Raw genomic sequence first — 12,575 nt, forward strand, 5'->3', positions numbered from 1 at the left:
AGAGAAAAATTAAAAAAAAAAAGGTTATTTTTTTCCGGTGGAAGTTGTTATTTGCCTCCTTTCTTACTTGTTTTTAAAAGCCCTTTTTGAGATCTTTTGTTTGACCCATGGTTCAATTTCAGGTACAAAGGGCTTTTGGTTTTGGGTTTGGGTTTGATTTTGATTTTGATTTTGATTTTCTTTACTTTTCGTTTCTTTTCTTTTCTTTTCTTTTCTTTTTTGGTCTTCCTGTTTGAAATTTGGTTTTTGCAACAGAAGTTGCGTGCGTGCTATTGGAGTCTGGAAGCGGCTGGGCAGCCCGACGGTATCACAGCGTCGGAGTTCTGGGATACCGCGAACACGCCTGCATACCTGCATACCGGTATGGTAACCCGTCCTGTGTATGGAGAGGGTGATGACGTGATGATTAAGCAGCGACAACATGGGGACCTTGTGGGCATGAAATGAAGTTTACATACATAGTTAGCAATGGCAGGACTGCAGTTAGTTACATGTAGTACAGCCAGATGGGGCAATTAAGAAGCTCCGTTCTGGGCGGCTATTAGCTAAAAACAATGGTATTCGATTGTGAGTTGTGAATTGGCTCTTGAGCTACCAATGAGAGATTTTTGAGCGGGTGAAAACCTAGCTGTACTGCGTAAGGGGATGGTTATTTTTGCTTGTAGACCCATGTTAAAATAGAGTTTGATATCACATGAGGGTGTTGCCCTGAGAGCCTGGTGGGGATTCTGAATTCAAAAGATCTGAGAATAAGAACAATAATAGAACTCAACACACTAGTGATATTTCTACTTCCAGAGAAGGTGGAAGAGGGAGAGACTTCTCTCCGCTGTTTCTCGGGGTCTAATTCCACTAACCAGCTCCCTCATCTAATCTTCAAATCTAACCTCCAATTCTTACTATATCCTACCTCTAGAAAGTTCAAGGGGTTGATGAGAGATAAATAAATCCGCGTGTATGGGTTGTAGGTATTCTAGACGGGGATGACATTAGCGTTGGTAGAGTTGATCATTGCTCCAACCTTGAAATGGCATGGGCCAAAGACCATCGTGGTTCGCAAAAGCCCCTCGCCACGGTCAGCTTTTCTGAAATGTTTTCAGAAAATAACTACTCCGTAGCACACATGCTAGTTAGATGAGCATGATCGTGGGTGGTGCGCTAGTCCGGGGGGTCATGTAACAGTACATAACTAATAATCAGAGTAGTTCACTAACTAACTAACCAACTAACTAGTCAACTTAAGAGTAATAACGTTAACTCGTAATGATAAGAATCATATTATTCATGTTACCATCCATCGCATGATGTGATTTTTAAAGTTTCTCGTCTAAACTAGGTTTCAGGCTCAGGAAAGGAGAGGGTTTTGTTTTCAATGGTACCGAGATTTGCCAAGACCCTGTTTTTGGAAGGCAGTTATTCTCAAAGTTGTACCGTTCCCAGGTAAGAGCAAGTAATATCAAGCAGTATATAATTTCGTCCCTTGTTATCGCGAGTACGGTCGGTTGTGTATGATTTGTTACGGGGGGTTTTGCCATTCGGTGAGCATGCATGCGTGCGTGGCCGTGCGTTTGGCCGTGCGTGGGCGCGTGTGGTTTGTCTGGGTTGTCTGTGGGATTCCGCGATCGGAGTGTTTGGCGGGGATTATTCGTAGGTATCAGGGGTGTACTATGTAGAAGCGAATACTCAATGTGGCCTTGGACACCTGACTCGCAAGGGGGACAGGACAGGCTTCCAAAAGGGGAATGTTCTGTTCGTAGTAAAACAGCTTGGATATCTCTCTCTGTCGCATCGTTCCGCTGCCAATCAATCAATCAACCCAAGCTTTGCTTATTCTACTGATTTCCCGCCCGCCGCTCCTCCGCTGGCGCAACGCTCAACCCCTCCACACCATTCTGCCATTCCGGAAACATTCACCCTGCCTCACACATGCTTCCGCTGGTCCCCACCCCTCCCAGAGGCTCCCTCCGCCTTGTCGCAGTTGGTCCAAAAAGCCAATTATCTTCTCACGTTCCGGTGCCTGTCGTGGTTGGTTCCGCAGGCCACTACCACGAGTCAATCAATATATTCCAAAGTACCAAACCGCGGAACAGGGAGCGTGGCGTCATATCCATCGAGATCCGAAGTAAAAAGGGGCCACCTTCCATCGTCCTCAACCAAGCAGGTGTAAGGCTCTCTTATGATCTTTGCTCGCTTTTTCCTTCCCTTTTTTTGCTTCCCTTTTTTTGCTTCCCTTTTTCGCTTCTTGAGATTTCCGACCATTTCCTGTTATGGCAGCGGGCTAGGTTGTTTTGCCACTCGAGGGCGAAACAAAAGCATTATTCTTAAAACGGCAGATATCCAGAATTCGTCACGCAATTTATGCTTTCTTTACTTGCTTTTGCCTTTTATCCTTGTCGTCTTGGGAGTTGAGTGGAAGTCATCTTTTTTCACTCACTCACTCACACACTCTCTCTTTTCCCTCCCTGTTGTTCTTGAGACGGCCGACGCCCGGAACCAGAATAGCTATAACCATAGACCAATCCCGCAACAAGAAACCCTAAATCCCAAGCTCAGAAAATTATAAGGCCGAAACCAAAGGTCCCAAGATTCCGAGAACCAAATACCGGAAAAGGGGTGTTCCAGGTTTTCGAGAGCGCTTTTTAGAGCTTTGTTCATATGATTTTTGGATTTTTTTGGATTTTTCTACTCTTCGATTTTCTGATTCGCTTTACATGATTGGCCAGTGACTTTTTTTTTACTTTTTCCCGTTCATTTTTCGCTGAAGAATCCCCCTTGCTCCTTGATGGCTGTATCAGGAAGTAAGGGATTCTCTGGACGGTGAACGACGGGGCCGTACAGCAGGTGATATATTCTTCATATTCTTCATATTGCTATAAGTATTTAAGCGTTATCGGAATTCGTAATAGATAGTTCAAGTAGTGGAGAAACCGCATAACGGTGGAAGAAGGTTTGATGGTAGGCAGGAAGGAGCCCGGACTTCGTCGTTGCAGGATTGATCGGCGGCGACTCGACGAGCGAGTCAGGGTAGAGATAGGCTCGTCGCAATAATCTGCACCCAGGTACTCCGTACTCTGTAATCAATCTGTATAGTACTTATCGCCAGGTCAGCACCGCGCTGTATCGGGGGAGTATCGGGGGAGTGCGCACAGGTCCAGGAACAACGGGACAGGTCCAGGTCCGGGTACAGGTACAAGTTGACAAGTTACGTTGTGGGCTGCCAGTTGCTAGGGCTGCTGGTCTTGCGTTATCGTACTGAGTACTCCGTACACCGTACGGGACAGTACCAGCCAACGGACGGCTAGGAAACGAACGACCCACGGCACACCGCCACGCCGCTGCGTTCTTTTCTGTCATTTTTCTGTCATTTTCTGATATTTTTCTCCCTCCTCGTTTATTTTATTTTATTTTATTTTATTTTTATTATTTATTTATTATTTCATATTTCTTCATCGTGCACACCCGCCCCTAGCCCCGAAGCATATCCATTGGCTTGCCCTCTTCTTTTCTTTTTCTTCTTTCTTTTTTTCTTCCTTTCTTCTCCAGCATCCACCACCATCCACCACCACCACCATCACCACAACCACAATACAAGTACATCCATCCCATCCATTGCACCGAAAAAAAAAAAAAAAAAATTACTGCTGTTACTCCTCCTCCCCTCCATTTGTCACTTCTCTCCTTCTAATCCTCACGGACTCTCGTCCATCCCGAGTCTCGAGTCGCTCCTTCATCCATACCCAGGACTCAATTCTTCTGCTCTTCCATTCTTCCATTCTTCAATCCTTCTTCTGTTCCTCCATTGTTTTCTGCTGGTGGAGCCCTATCCCCAACTATCCCCAATTATCCTCTGCTACCTCCGCCCTCCCTTGTCCACTGTGTTGGGTTGTGCTCCCAGTCTTTTTTAAGAGCCTCCACTCGTGTTCCCGTCCCAAGGTGGAGCCCTGGTCGTAGTCTATCTCACCCTCGACCGTCTCCTGATCCACCCGCGTTGTCAACTCTCGTGTCTCTCTCTCTCTCTCACAAACACCCAAAACAACACACTAACTCACTCACACAAACACTCCTCTCCACGACTCTCCCACTATATATATATATAGATATATATACGCACACACATTCTCTCAAGTTCTTCAGGCCCATTGTCCGGGGAATTACCAGCCAGCGTGCGCCCTTCGTCCGGAATTAACCTGTCGTTGTTCGAATCGCGACACCATTCGCGAATTTGTTGCATTCCTTTCGGGTTAGTACCTGTTCCCTTTTGAATTCCCACAATGAACAAGCTGGAATGCAGCACCGTTTTGGGCACGATGATGCGCGCATGCTTCAAACATGAGAACAAAGAAGCAGATCCGTGGCATTGGGCGTGGCATTCGCATTGACAGGATAATGACGGCTGACAACATGTAGTTTTTCCCTTCTAACAGGCCCAACGACCCACCCCCCCAAGGAACAACGCTTTTTTCTTTTTTTCCCCTTCTTTCCTTTTTCTTTTTCTTTTCCGTTTTCTTTTCCTTCTTTTTTTATTAAAAAAAGAGGTCTTCGGGGTGTATAACAATCCCACAATCGATGGTTTGGACGATCCTACAAGGTCACGGTTCGAACTTTTCCTCTATTTCTTTCCTTCGCTATGGATCCCAACATCAGAGCGCAAGCCTCGAGGCCTCCTGCAAATATTCCCCCTCCAGGACCCCCGCCTCTGTCCAACCTGCATCAGTACCAGATGCAGCCACACTATTCAATGGCGCAGCCGCATACCTTGCCCCCACTCCAACATCCACAGAGCCATCCTCCTGTACATCCCTCCTATCTAGGACAGCCATACCGACATGAGATGCCCCGGTATCCAACCACGTCCGCCAACGACGTGTATGCTGCGTCCTCCGCTCCTATGCCGCCGCATACTACCGTCAACAGCTTGCCCCCTTCCTCGTTCCTAACCCATCATCACAGCCAGCAACAATATCCGTCGCATGGCTTGTTGCCTCCGTCGACTACCTCCCAGGCCTATCCTCAGCCCATTGCGCCTGCTCCTCCTCGGGATAGAAGAACAGATTTTGGTGGTACATTACCTTCCGGTTCGTTCAGTGATACAGGGCCAAAGGGACTCGCAGTGGCAACAACAAATAGCTTACCTACTTCCCCAGCAACTTTCGTTCCAAAGGACCTGCCACGCACCCAGGTAGTCGGATCCCAAGGTCGGAGGGGAATTCTTCCAAGTGTTCCAGGACGGGCGGCTGCTATTACTAACGGAGCAAATGGCACCACAAAAGCTGCTATGCCTGCGAAAGACGCGGATGGCAAGTTCCCTTGCCCGCATTGCAACAAAACATATCTACATGCAAAGCATCTTAAGCGGCATCTATTGAGGCGTAAGTTCAGTTCTAGCCCTTGATCAGCCCTTCCCACCTACTTGAAAAGGGAAAAATACGTTTGTTTTGATATTTGGATTATTTCGATGTCTTATCCTTTTATTATTCAATATAGATACTGGCGATCGCCCGTACATGTGTTTTTTGTGCAAAGACACATTTTCCCGAAGCGATATTTTGAAACGCCACTTTCAAAAATGTTCATTACGTCGCGGCAATCCGACTGGTGCTACTCACCTGTCGCACCCCCACGCTCATTTGAAGAAAGCTCAGGCTGCGGGCATTGTCCCCAAACCTGTTTCAGGAGATGTCAGTAGCTCCATCCCGGCTTCTAATGGTATCGTCGGAACACCGTTTGGGGAAGGGCACGTGAACGGGGTTGGCATGGCCTCTGGTCACCACAACCCCGGATTTACAGATCCACGGCCCCTTGGTTTTCCGATGCAGCCTGTTGGCGGGATCAACCGTGGTCAAGTTGATGATCATGGATACGCCCAAAACCAGACGCATCAGAGAGCTCCCTGGATGGCTGAATCCAAACAGAGTTCGTATCTCGCACAGTCTGGAGCTGACACAACTGGCCAGTCGAACGTTGACCTACCCCCTATCGATGCAGCTAAATCTGCCAACAACATGCCTGATAGCAAACGCCCTGGCATGCCTACCGGACCGAACCCCGGTCAGCCAGGCGAAATCGACTGGACGTCCATGTTCCAGGCCGGCACTCAAGATGGCTACATGCAACCAATGTTTCCAGCTTCAGTGGCTCCGGTTCCCGACTCGATGCACCCCCAAGTTGAGACCGATCGAAAGTTTTACCCGACGGCAACGAGTGGGCAACCTGAAGGTGGTTTGAATGGGCTTTATTTAGCATCCACCAGTCTGGGCGGTGACGGTACGCTCGCCCCATAATCCCTTTGTGGACTTTTTAACATGTCGCAGAATAGCCTGCTGCTGCAGCGTGGAGCAGACCACCTCATTAACTTTTTTCTGTTTTTCCTTCTGGATTATAGGAACCGTTCAACCTGCACGCCAATAACGCGCAGGTTTTGCTGCATGTTTGTTTGACGGTGATGGTGACGGCCGATAACGTGAAACATTTCTTTTCTCGAACTCGCACTTACGATCCGAATTACCACGGCCATGTTTGGCGCTCCTCCTACTTTTATATATTGCCACTTGTAATTCTCTCCCCCCTTTTCTTTTGAAGATGCGTACGATGGCCTTTTATAAACATTTCTTGCCATGTGCTGTATTGGAGCTGTTTATTTTTTATTCCGACGGTGTTGGAATCGATTTTTGTTCGGAGTTTGCCTGCCTCAATCCAAGGCTGCTAGGTTGCCATACTGCGAATCTCCCGCATCCAAAACGAACTAGCCTAACGAACCGACCTTGACCTTGCAAGACCTTATTTCAGATACAGATATAGATTCTTCGATCAAATGTGGAATCCAGGGATTTTCCTCAAGCCGTTGTTCTGCTGGTGACATCGAATCGATCCAGTCCAATCTTCATTTTCATGTTGAATACTAGTATATACTCCCTTTGGGCATGATTACCTTGAGTAACGAGCCACAACACAGTCCTGATATATATTATATTACCTTCACTTGCTCGCCATATTCGTCGTTTCCGTTTTTGCTTGGGCTTGCGGGTACCGAAAATCAATCAATCTTTCGTGGTATCGTTTTGGCTTCACGATGTGGCCCCCTGACAAGGGAGTGGGGAGACGTTTCCAGTCGGGATCGATATGGCTGGGTGGAACGGGGAGGAGATTTTCAGAGTCTTGTGTTCCTGTTTTGTTTAGCAGATGCCGATGCCGCCACCGCCATGGACTTTTCAACCGTCAGCCGCCTTTTAGATCCTCAGGGACCCAATATTCCGCTACTTTGCGACGACACTGCGTGCAGCTTAAGCTGAAATCAGCCCTTTCGCTTGATATGAAGTTATTGTTCAGACCCTTACAGCAATACTACGAAGGCTACAGGAGGGCTACGAGGATGAATCCCTCCTATGATTACTTATTATGACAGGGTCGGCTTTAGGGTTCGACTTTACTGCTTTACCCCCTTCCATTACGTTCTGGATGCAAAACGCCAAGCAAGCAATCAATCAATCAAGCCAATCAGGCAAAAAAAACACAATAAACACCGATGCGAAACAACCAAACGCACAGCACTTTACGGCCGAAAATCAAAACTTTTCTTTTTGCAGACATTTTACTAGAGGCTACGCAACGCAACGCAACGCAACGCAACGTTTTCTTTTCTTTTTTTTTCTGTGCCTATTCCCTCATCGTCGAGTGGCAGCACCAATCCAAGAGCGCTGGCGCGGGGGTGCGACCTCCACAACATCTCATTTCCTGGCAAAAAATCGGACGACACGCACAAATACACATCTAGCATTTATAGACTTGGAGACACGGAGCATTTTTTATTATTTTTTTGTGATTATTTGTTTTTTGATATTTTTTTCATAGGAGTGGGCTTCCTCCCCCTTAAAAAAGAAATTCTTCCTTGTTCTTTCTTGCTCATTTTTCTGCTTCAGTACAAAAGTTATTGCATTCGTTCATTCAATTTTCCCTCCCTCCGCTCTTTCGTTATCGGGATTTGCTCCTCCTCCACTTCAGAAAAATCCCCACGTACATACATACATACACAGTTGTTTCGCGGAAAAGGGGGATAAATGTGGACGAGAATGAAGGAGGAAAAGGAGGAGGAAGAAGAGGAGGAAAGCTACATATGCCAGATTATGTTGATGTTAACGGCTGTCTTCATTTTTCCTCATAACTAGGGCAAGAAAAAACCCCCAGCAAAGAAAGAAATTGCATACGTACATAGTCTGCTTGACCCCTTCATCTTTTCCTGTTTTTGGTGTCTTTGCTCTCTCTTCCTCTTTCTTTTTCATTTGAGATTGTACAAGATTTTCTCGCTCACTCTTTCACACCCATAAAGGATTCCATCCCTTTGCATTATTTTGCTTTGTGGTTTTTGGGTGGTTTGGGAGGGCTTGGTGGTTTTTATCTTTTCATGTTCCCTTTGTCTTATGCATTGCTAAATGTTCCTTTCACCTTTTTTTTTGTTTTTTCCTTTTCACTCTGTTCTGCTTGTTTGTCATCATCAGATTTGTTTCCGTTTTCTTTTCTTCATTTTTGGCTCGCTTCTCTTTGCATATCAACAACAATCTTAACAAGAACAAAAAAGAAAAAGAAAACACACACACACACACACAAAATCAACAAAACCAAGAGGAGTGTTTATTACTATATATATATTCCTCCGGATTCCTCGCTTCAATGTCGGCCCGACTCCATTCCTTTGTCTTCATAAACCCTCTCTTAACCTGCCTATCTATCTACCGCGACGAGAACAAAATGAGCAAGGGACATCGACAAAAGAAGAAATGGGGGGAAACAATAGACACCAAAACAAAATGTGAAGATGTGAAGATGGGAAGTGTACCTACATCTACCCCACTAAAAAATAAAGGGAGAACCAAAAAAAGGTTAAATGGTGAAAAGGGAAGTTTTTTCTTCTTTAGATATACATATATATATGTGTGTGTGTGTGTGTGACCTTTTCAATGGGTTTGGGTGGTTGGGTTTATATTTTGTTTTTCACTTCGCATTTTGTGTCTTTTTCTCTCTTTCATTTCTGATATATTTCTTATCAAATGCATACTGTACAAGCTTTTTCTGCCCCGTTTTTTATATTTCTTTTGATTTCTCTGGTTGTGCTCTTTGTTTTTTTTTTGTTCTTTTGTGACTGACTGACTGATCTATCGATCAATCAATCAATCAGTTGATTAAAAAAGGAGTACCCCCCTCTGTCTTGTCATTTTTTTCATTCATTTTTTCAGTGTTCAGTGTCTTAGTTCTTTCAACTGTCTATATCACCTAGGCTATTGTTACTATTCATCACTATACCATCTGTATATAAAAACTGAGAATGAATATAGAGGTACATTTCAAGATATGAGTTCTATCCTCCCTCTTTTTTTCGGTTTCTCTTTCTCATTCTTCCTTTTGTAGATTTTGAACATGGACTTGTTCTTCGCTTCGGAGAAAAACGGATTTTATACCACGTGATCTATAGAATTCATCCACGTGACGCTGCCAAATGGGGCAACAAGCGGCTCCTCCCGACAAACGACGACGACGAACGAACGAACGAACGAAGAAAAGAAAAGCCAATTCATTACCTATCCACCCTATTTCCCTTTCCTTTCCTTTCCTTTCCTGGGGACTCTTTTCGTTGGCCGGCTTCTGTCCCGTTTTTTGCTTCCTCATATTACTTTTTCTTCTCTATTCTGACGATGGTACGTATGTCTGTGTTTGTGTGTTTACTTGGCCTTTTTCTTTTATAATGTGGCTCGGGATGTTGAGCGAATTGAGGTGGTGAGACTTTCGGGGGAGGTATTGAATGGGCGGATTGGGATCGGGATTATTGGTGCTGGGATGAGCTTGTGTGGTTGTTTTCTGCTGGTTTGCCCTTCCTGGCGAACGGGGTGAAGGAGGAGAGCGAGATGGAAGGGATTTCGGTGGGGATGCGGGAACTTATTTCCTTTCCGACGAACGAACGATGACGACGAAGATGAAGATGAAAATGAAGAGAAAGATGGCATAGAGAGAACCGCAACCTGGCACGAGTGGAGTTAAGCCCATCCGTCTGGAAGGAATCGCGCAAGATTTTTTTTTTTTTCTGCAATTGGCAAATTTTAGCAGAAGGCCCCATTCTACATTACTTCGTGCATTCGGAATGTCAAAGACTTGAAGAGAGCTAGGGTCGGTCAGTGTGCGCTGCCCCGCGCTGGCTGCTGGATCCAAATTAACATCGAAAATGCCAGCGCATACCGCGGGTATCCCCATTGCCGATTTCCTTCGTCGTCGTTGTGGTCCAATCAAATTACGTGGGAAAGGGGGAAAGGGGGAAGGGGGGAAAGAGAGGCAAAAAGATCTTTTGAATTTTTGGAAAATCGCTAGGATTTTTCTGTACCTGCTTGTGTCCTTTTCGTTCTTTCTTTTGCATTTTTCTAAATGACACTGAGAGTTCTTGGAAAGGATTGGAAAGGGGGCATAATGGAGCTATTGGCTAATGTGACTGGTTCTTTGGTAATAGGTATTGCCTACGTCCGCTCGCTCGGCCAATGCGGCTGCTACGGCCCAGTTCAGCCCTTTTGCATCGAGGTGAGGATTACCTTCGTTTTCTTGTTTGTTTTTTTATCTTTGTGACGTGGATGGGCCTGCTGCTGGAAATTCTGGAGGAGAACAAATCGTGCGCGGAAAGCTGGCTGAAAATGCACTGGAGAACCCGGGGGATATCGGATTATGCGGTGATGGAGCGGACTTGATATTGGACAATATTTTCCAAGGGGAGGGATGAAATCGTTGGTCTGTGGCTTTCCACAACCCTTCCAGGAGAAAGAATAGAGGGATAAATTAACATCCATCGTAACTCCACTACATTGTGATGAAACCATCATGGCCACGGGAGGAATAATTTTGCAGATCTATTGGACTTCTTCCATCCATACGGGATGGATTCTTATGATATCCGTACAGGGCTGATTGATAGAAGTTTCTCTTGCGACCACAATGCTAACGGGCCGTGCGTTTATCATGCAGAATCAAGAAACAACCTCAGTTTGCCGGCTTTCCTCTAAAAACTGTTACTCGATAGTAAGCCTTTTCTTATACATGCACGCACCGTTCGCGTCTTCCTGCTCCCTGCTGTTGTCTTTACCTATGCAGTGGCTTGTCATTCTCTTACACCCCAATATCCCTAGCTCCCTTATTCCAATTATACGATCGTAACACAACTAACTTATCCTATTACGACAAATACAGCGGCACAATCGCCTCAGCTTTCGGCGCCACCGCCGGCATCTTTGCTGTTTTCTTCTTCGGGGAGGTCCCCCGCGTCCGGAAGGATATCTTGATGAACATCCCCGTCATTGGCGGATACTGGGAACGGAGTATCCCTCCTGAAGATAACGTTAGTGCATCCGACATCCGTTACCTCTTAGCGCACCCCATGATCATTATTTAGCCTTCCATTCCCCCATATTCGCCCGATTATTTCAGGGTCTGTTCAGATATGGGGTTGCTCTCTATATATTTTGGAGTTGAGCGCTGACTTGACGTACTTTGATTCTCCTTTTCTAGCCCTTCTAAACATCTCGCGGAAATTTCCTTTTCGACTTCAATGTTTGTCTGCTCCTAATTGTAAAATATACGTATATAGAAAAGGACCGAGGGGCGACAATAAAAGGAGTTTTTTCTCTTTTTTTTTCAAACCAACCAAGTGTTTCTCCCAATAGCTTCTTCTTCATGATCAGAATTTATAAGTGCTGTATCTGTCCCCGTCCCTGTACCTGTTGTGTGTTGTATGAGTACGGAACGATCAAGCCTTAGGATATGAAATAAGTAGATGTAACTAGCATCTATGTAATAATATAGAGCTCTTTTTTTTTTTTTTTTTTTTTCAAGACAATTGCTATTTCCCTTCCCAAATATTTCTTTATATATATCGATTTTTGTTGTTAGATTACGGAGTATAGAGAGGAGTTAGTTATTTAACTTGGTTTTATTTTACCATGCTTCCCATTCGATGGCCCATCTTTGATCAGCAGAAGTAATAAATAGGCAATAGGGACAGATTGGAGCGATAAAAGGCATCCCGCAGCCCTCACTGTATCAGAAAGAACTAAAAAAAAAAAAAAAAAAAAATCTGTCCAAAGTTTTAGTAGAGGAAAAAAAAAATATTCCTCAACCCTAGCTATGTACTATGTACTCAAATAAAGCTGCATGTGCAGCAAATGTAGATAGATATGCCTTCTATACACCTATACGATAGAAAAAAAAATAACATAGCAAAAGCCAGCTCGATTCTCTTGCGGAACCTTTCGTCACCCGCCCGGATCATCGAGTGCATTTCATTTTTACAAAGCACCTCACCCTTCCTAACTCAGTCCAGTCTGGCATTCCCCTCTCCGCCCCCCGGCTCCTTTTTTTGGTTTTATGTGGATACAATGATGCGTATAAACGGGGCATACCTGCGTAGACATAGACATGGCCTGCGCCTGGTTGAATAAATAAAGAAAAGGGAAAAGATATAAAATAGGATATATGTACACTGGGTGGTCTTTGTGTGTGTTTATATGTATACTTTTTGGGGCTTTTATACAACGAAATATGATGAAAAAAGA

General features: G+C 45.1%; 4 protein-coding genes across 4 annotated transcripts; 2 read left to right on the plus strand and 2 right to left on the minus strand.

Moving 5' to 3' along the window:
- Positions 1-2,880: 2,880 nt before the first annotated feature.
- On the minus strand, positions 2,881-3,354 carry HCBG_08130 (uncharacterized protein; the record flags this gene model as incomplete). Its single annotated transcript, XM_045435179.1, has 2 exons — positions 2,881-3,082; positions 3,254-3,354. 2 exons carry the CDS (start codon positions 3,352-3,354, stop codon positions 2,881-2,883), a joined length of 303 nt encoding a protein of 100 aa, XP_045284485.1.
- Positions 3,355-4,627: 1,273 nt separating this feature from the next.
- HCBG_08131 (uncharacterized protein) lies at positions 4,628-7,127 on the plus strand (the record flags this gene model as incomplete). The annotated part of the gene is made up of 4 exons (XM_045435180.1): positions 4,628-5,369; positions 5,485-5,678; positions 5,955-6,264; positions 6,383-7,127. 4 exons carry the CDS (start codon positions 4,628-4,630, stop codon positions 6,406-6,408), a joined length of 1,272 nt encoding a protein of 423 aa, XP_045284486.1.
- On the minus strand, positions 6,642-7,445 carry HCBG_08132 (uncharacterized protein; the record flags this gene model as incomplete). The annotated part of the gene is made up of 4 exons (XM_045435181.1): positions 6,642-6,715; positions 6,757-6,878; positions 6,980-7,163; positions 7,391-7,445. The coding sequence occupies 4 exons, from the start codon at positions 7,443-7,445 to the stop codon at positions 6,642-6,644; spliced, it is 435 nt and encodes a 144-aa protein (XP_045284487.1).
- A 2,762-nt stretch (positions 7,446-10,207) lies between these two features.
- HCBG_08133 (uncharacterized protein) lies at positions 10,208-11,541 on the plus strand (the record flags this gene model as incomplete). Its single annotated transcript, XM_045435182.1, has 5 exons — positions 10,208-10,226; positions 10,487-10,577; positions 10,993-11,046; positions 11,215-11,362; positions 11,533-11,541. 5 exons carry the CDS (start codon positions 10,208-10,210, stop codon positions 11,539-11,541), a joined length of 321 nt encoding a protein of 106 aa, XP_045284488.1.
- Positions 11,542-12,575: the final 1,034 nt, after the last annotated feature.

Source organism: Histoplasma capsulatum (assembly GCF_000150115.1).
Source record: "Histoplasma capsulatum G186AR genomic scaffold supercont2.13, whole genome shotgun sequence".
In the NCBI taxonomy this organism is placed as follows: domain Eukaryota; kingdom Fungi; phylum Ascomycota; class Eurotiomycetes; order Onygenales; family Ajellomycetaceae; genus Histoplasma; species Histoplasma capsulatum.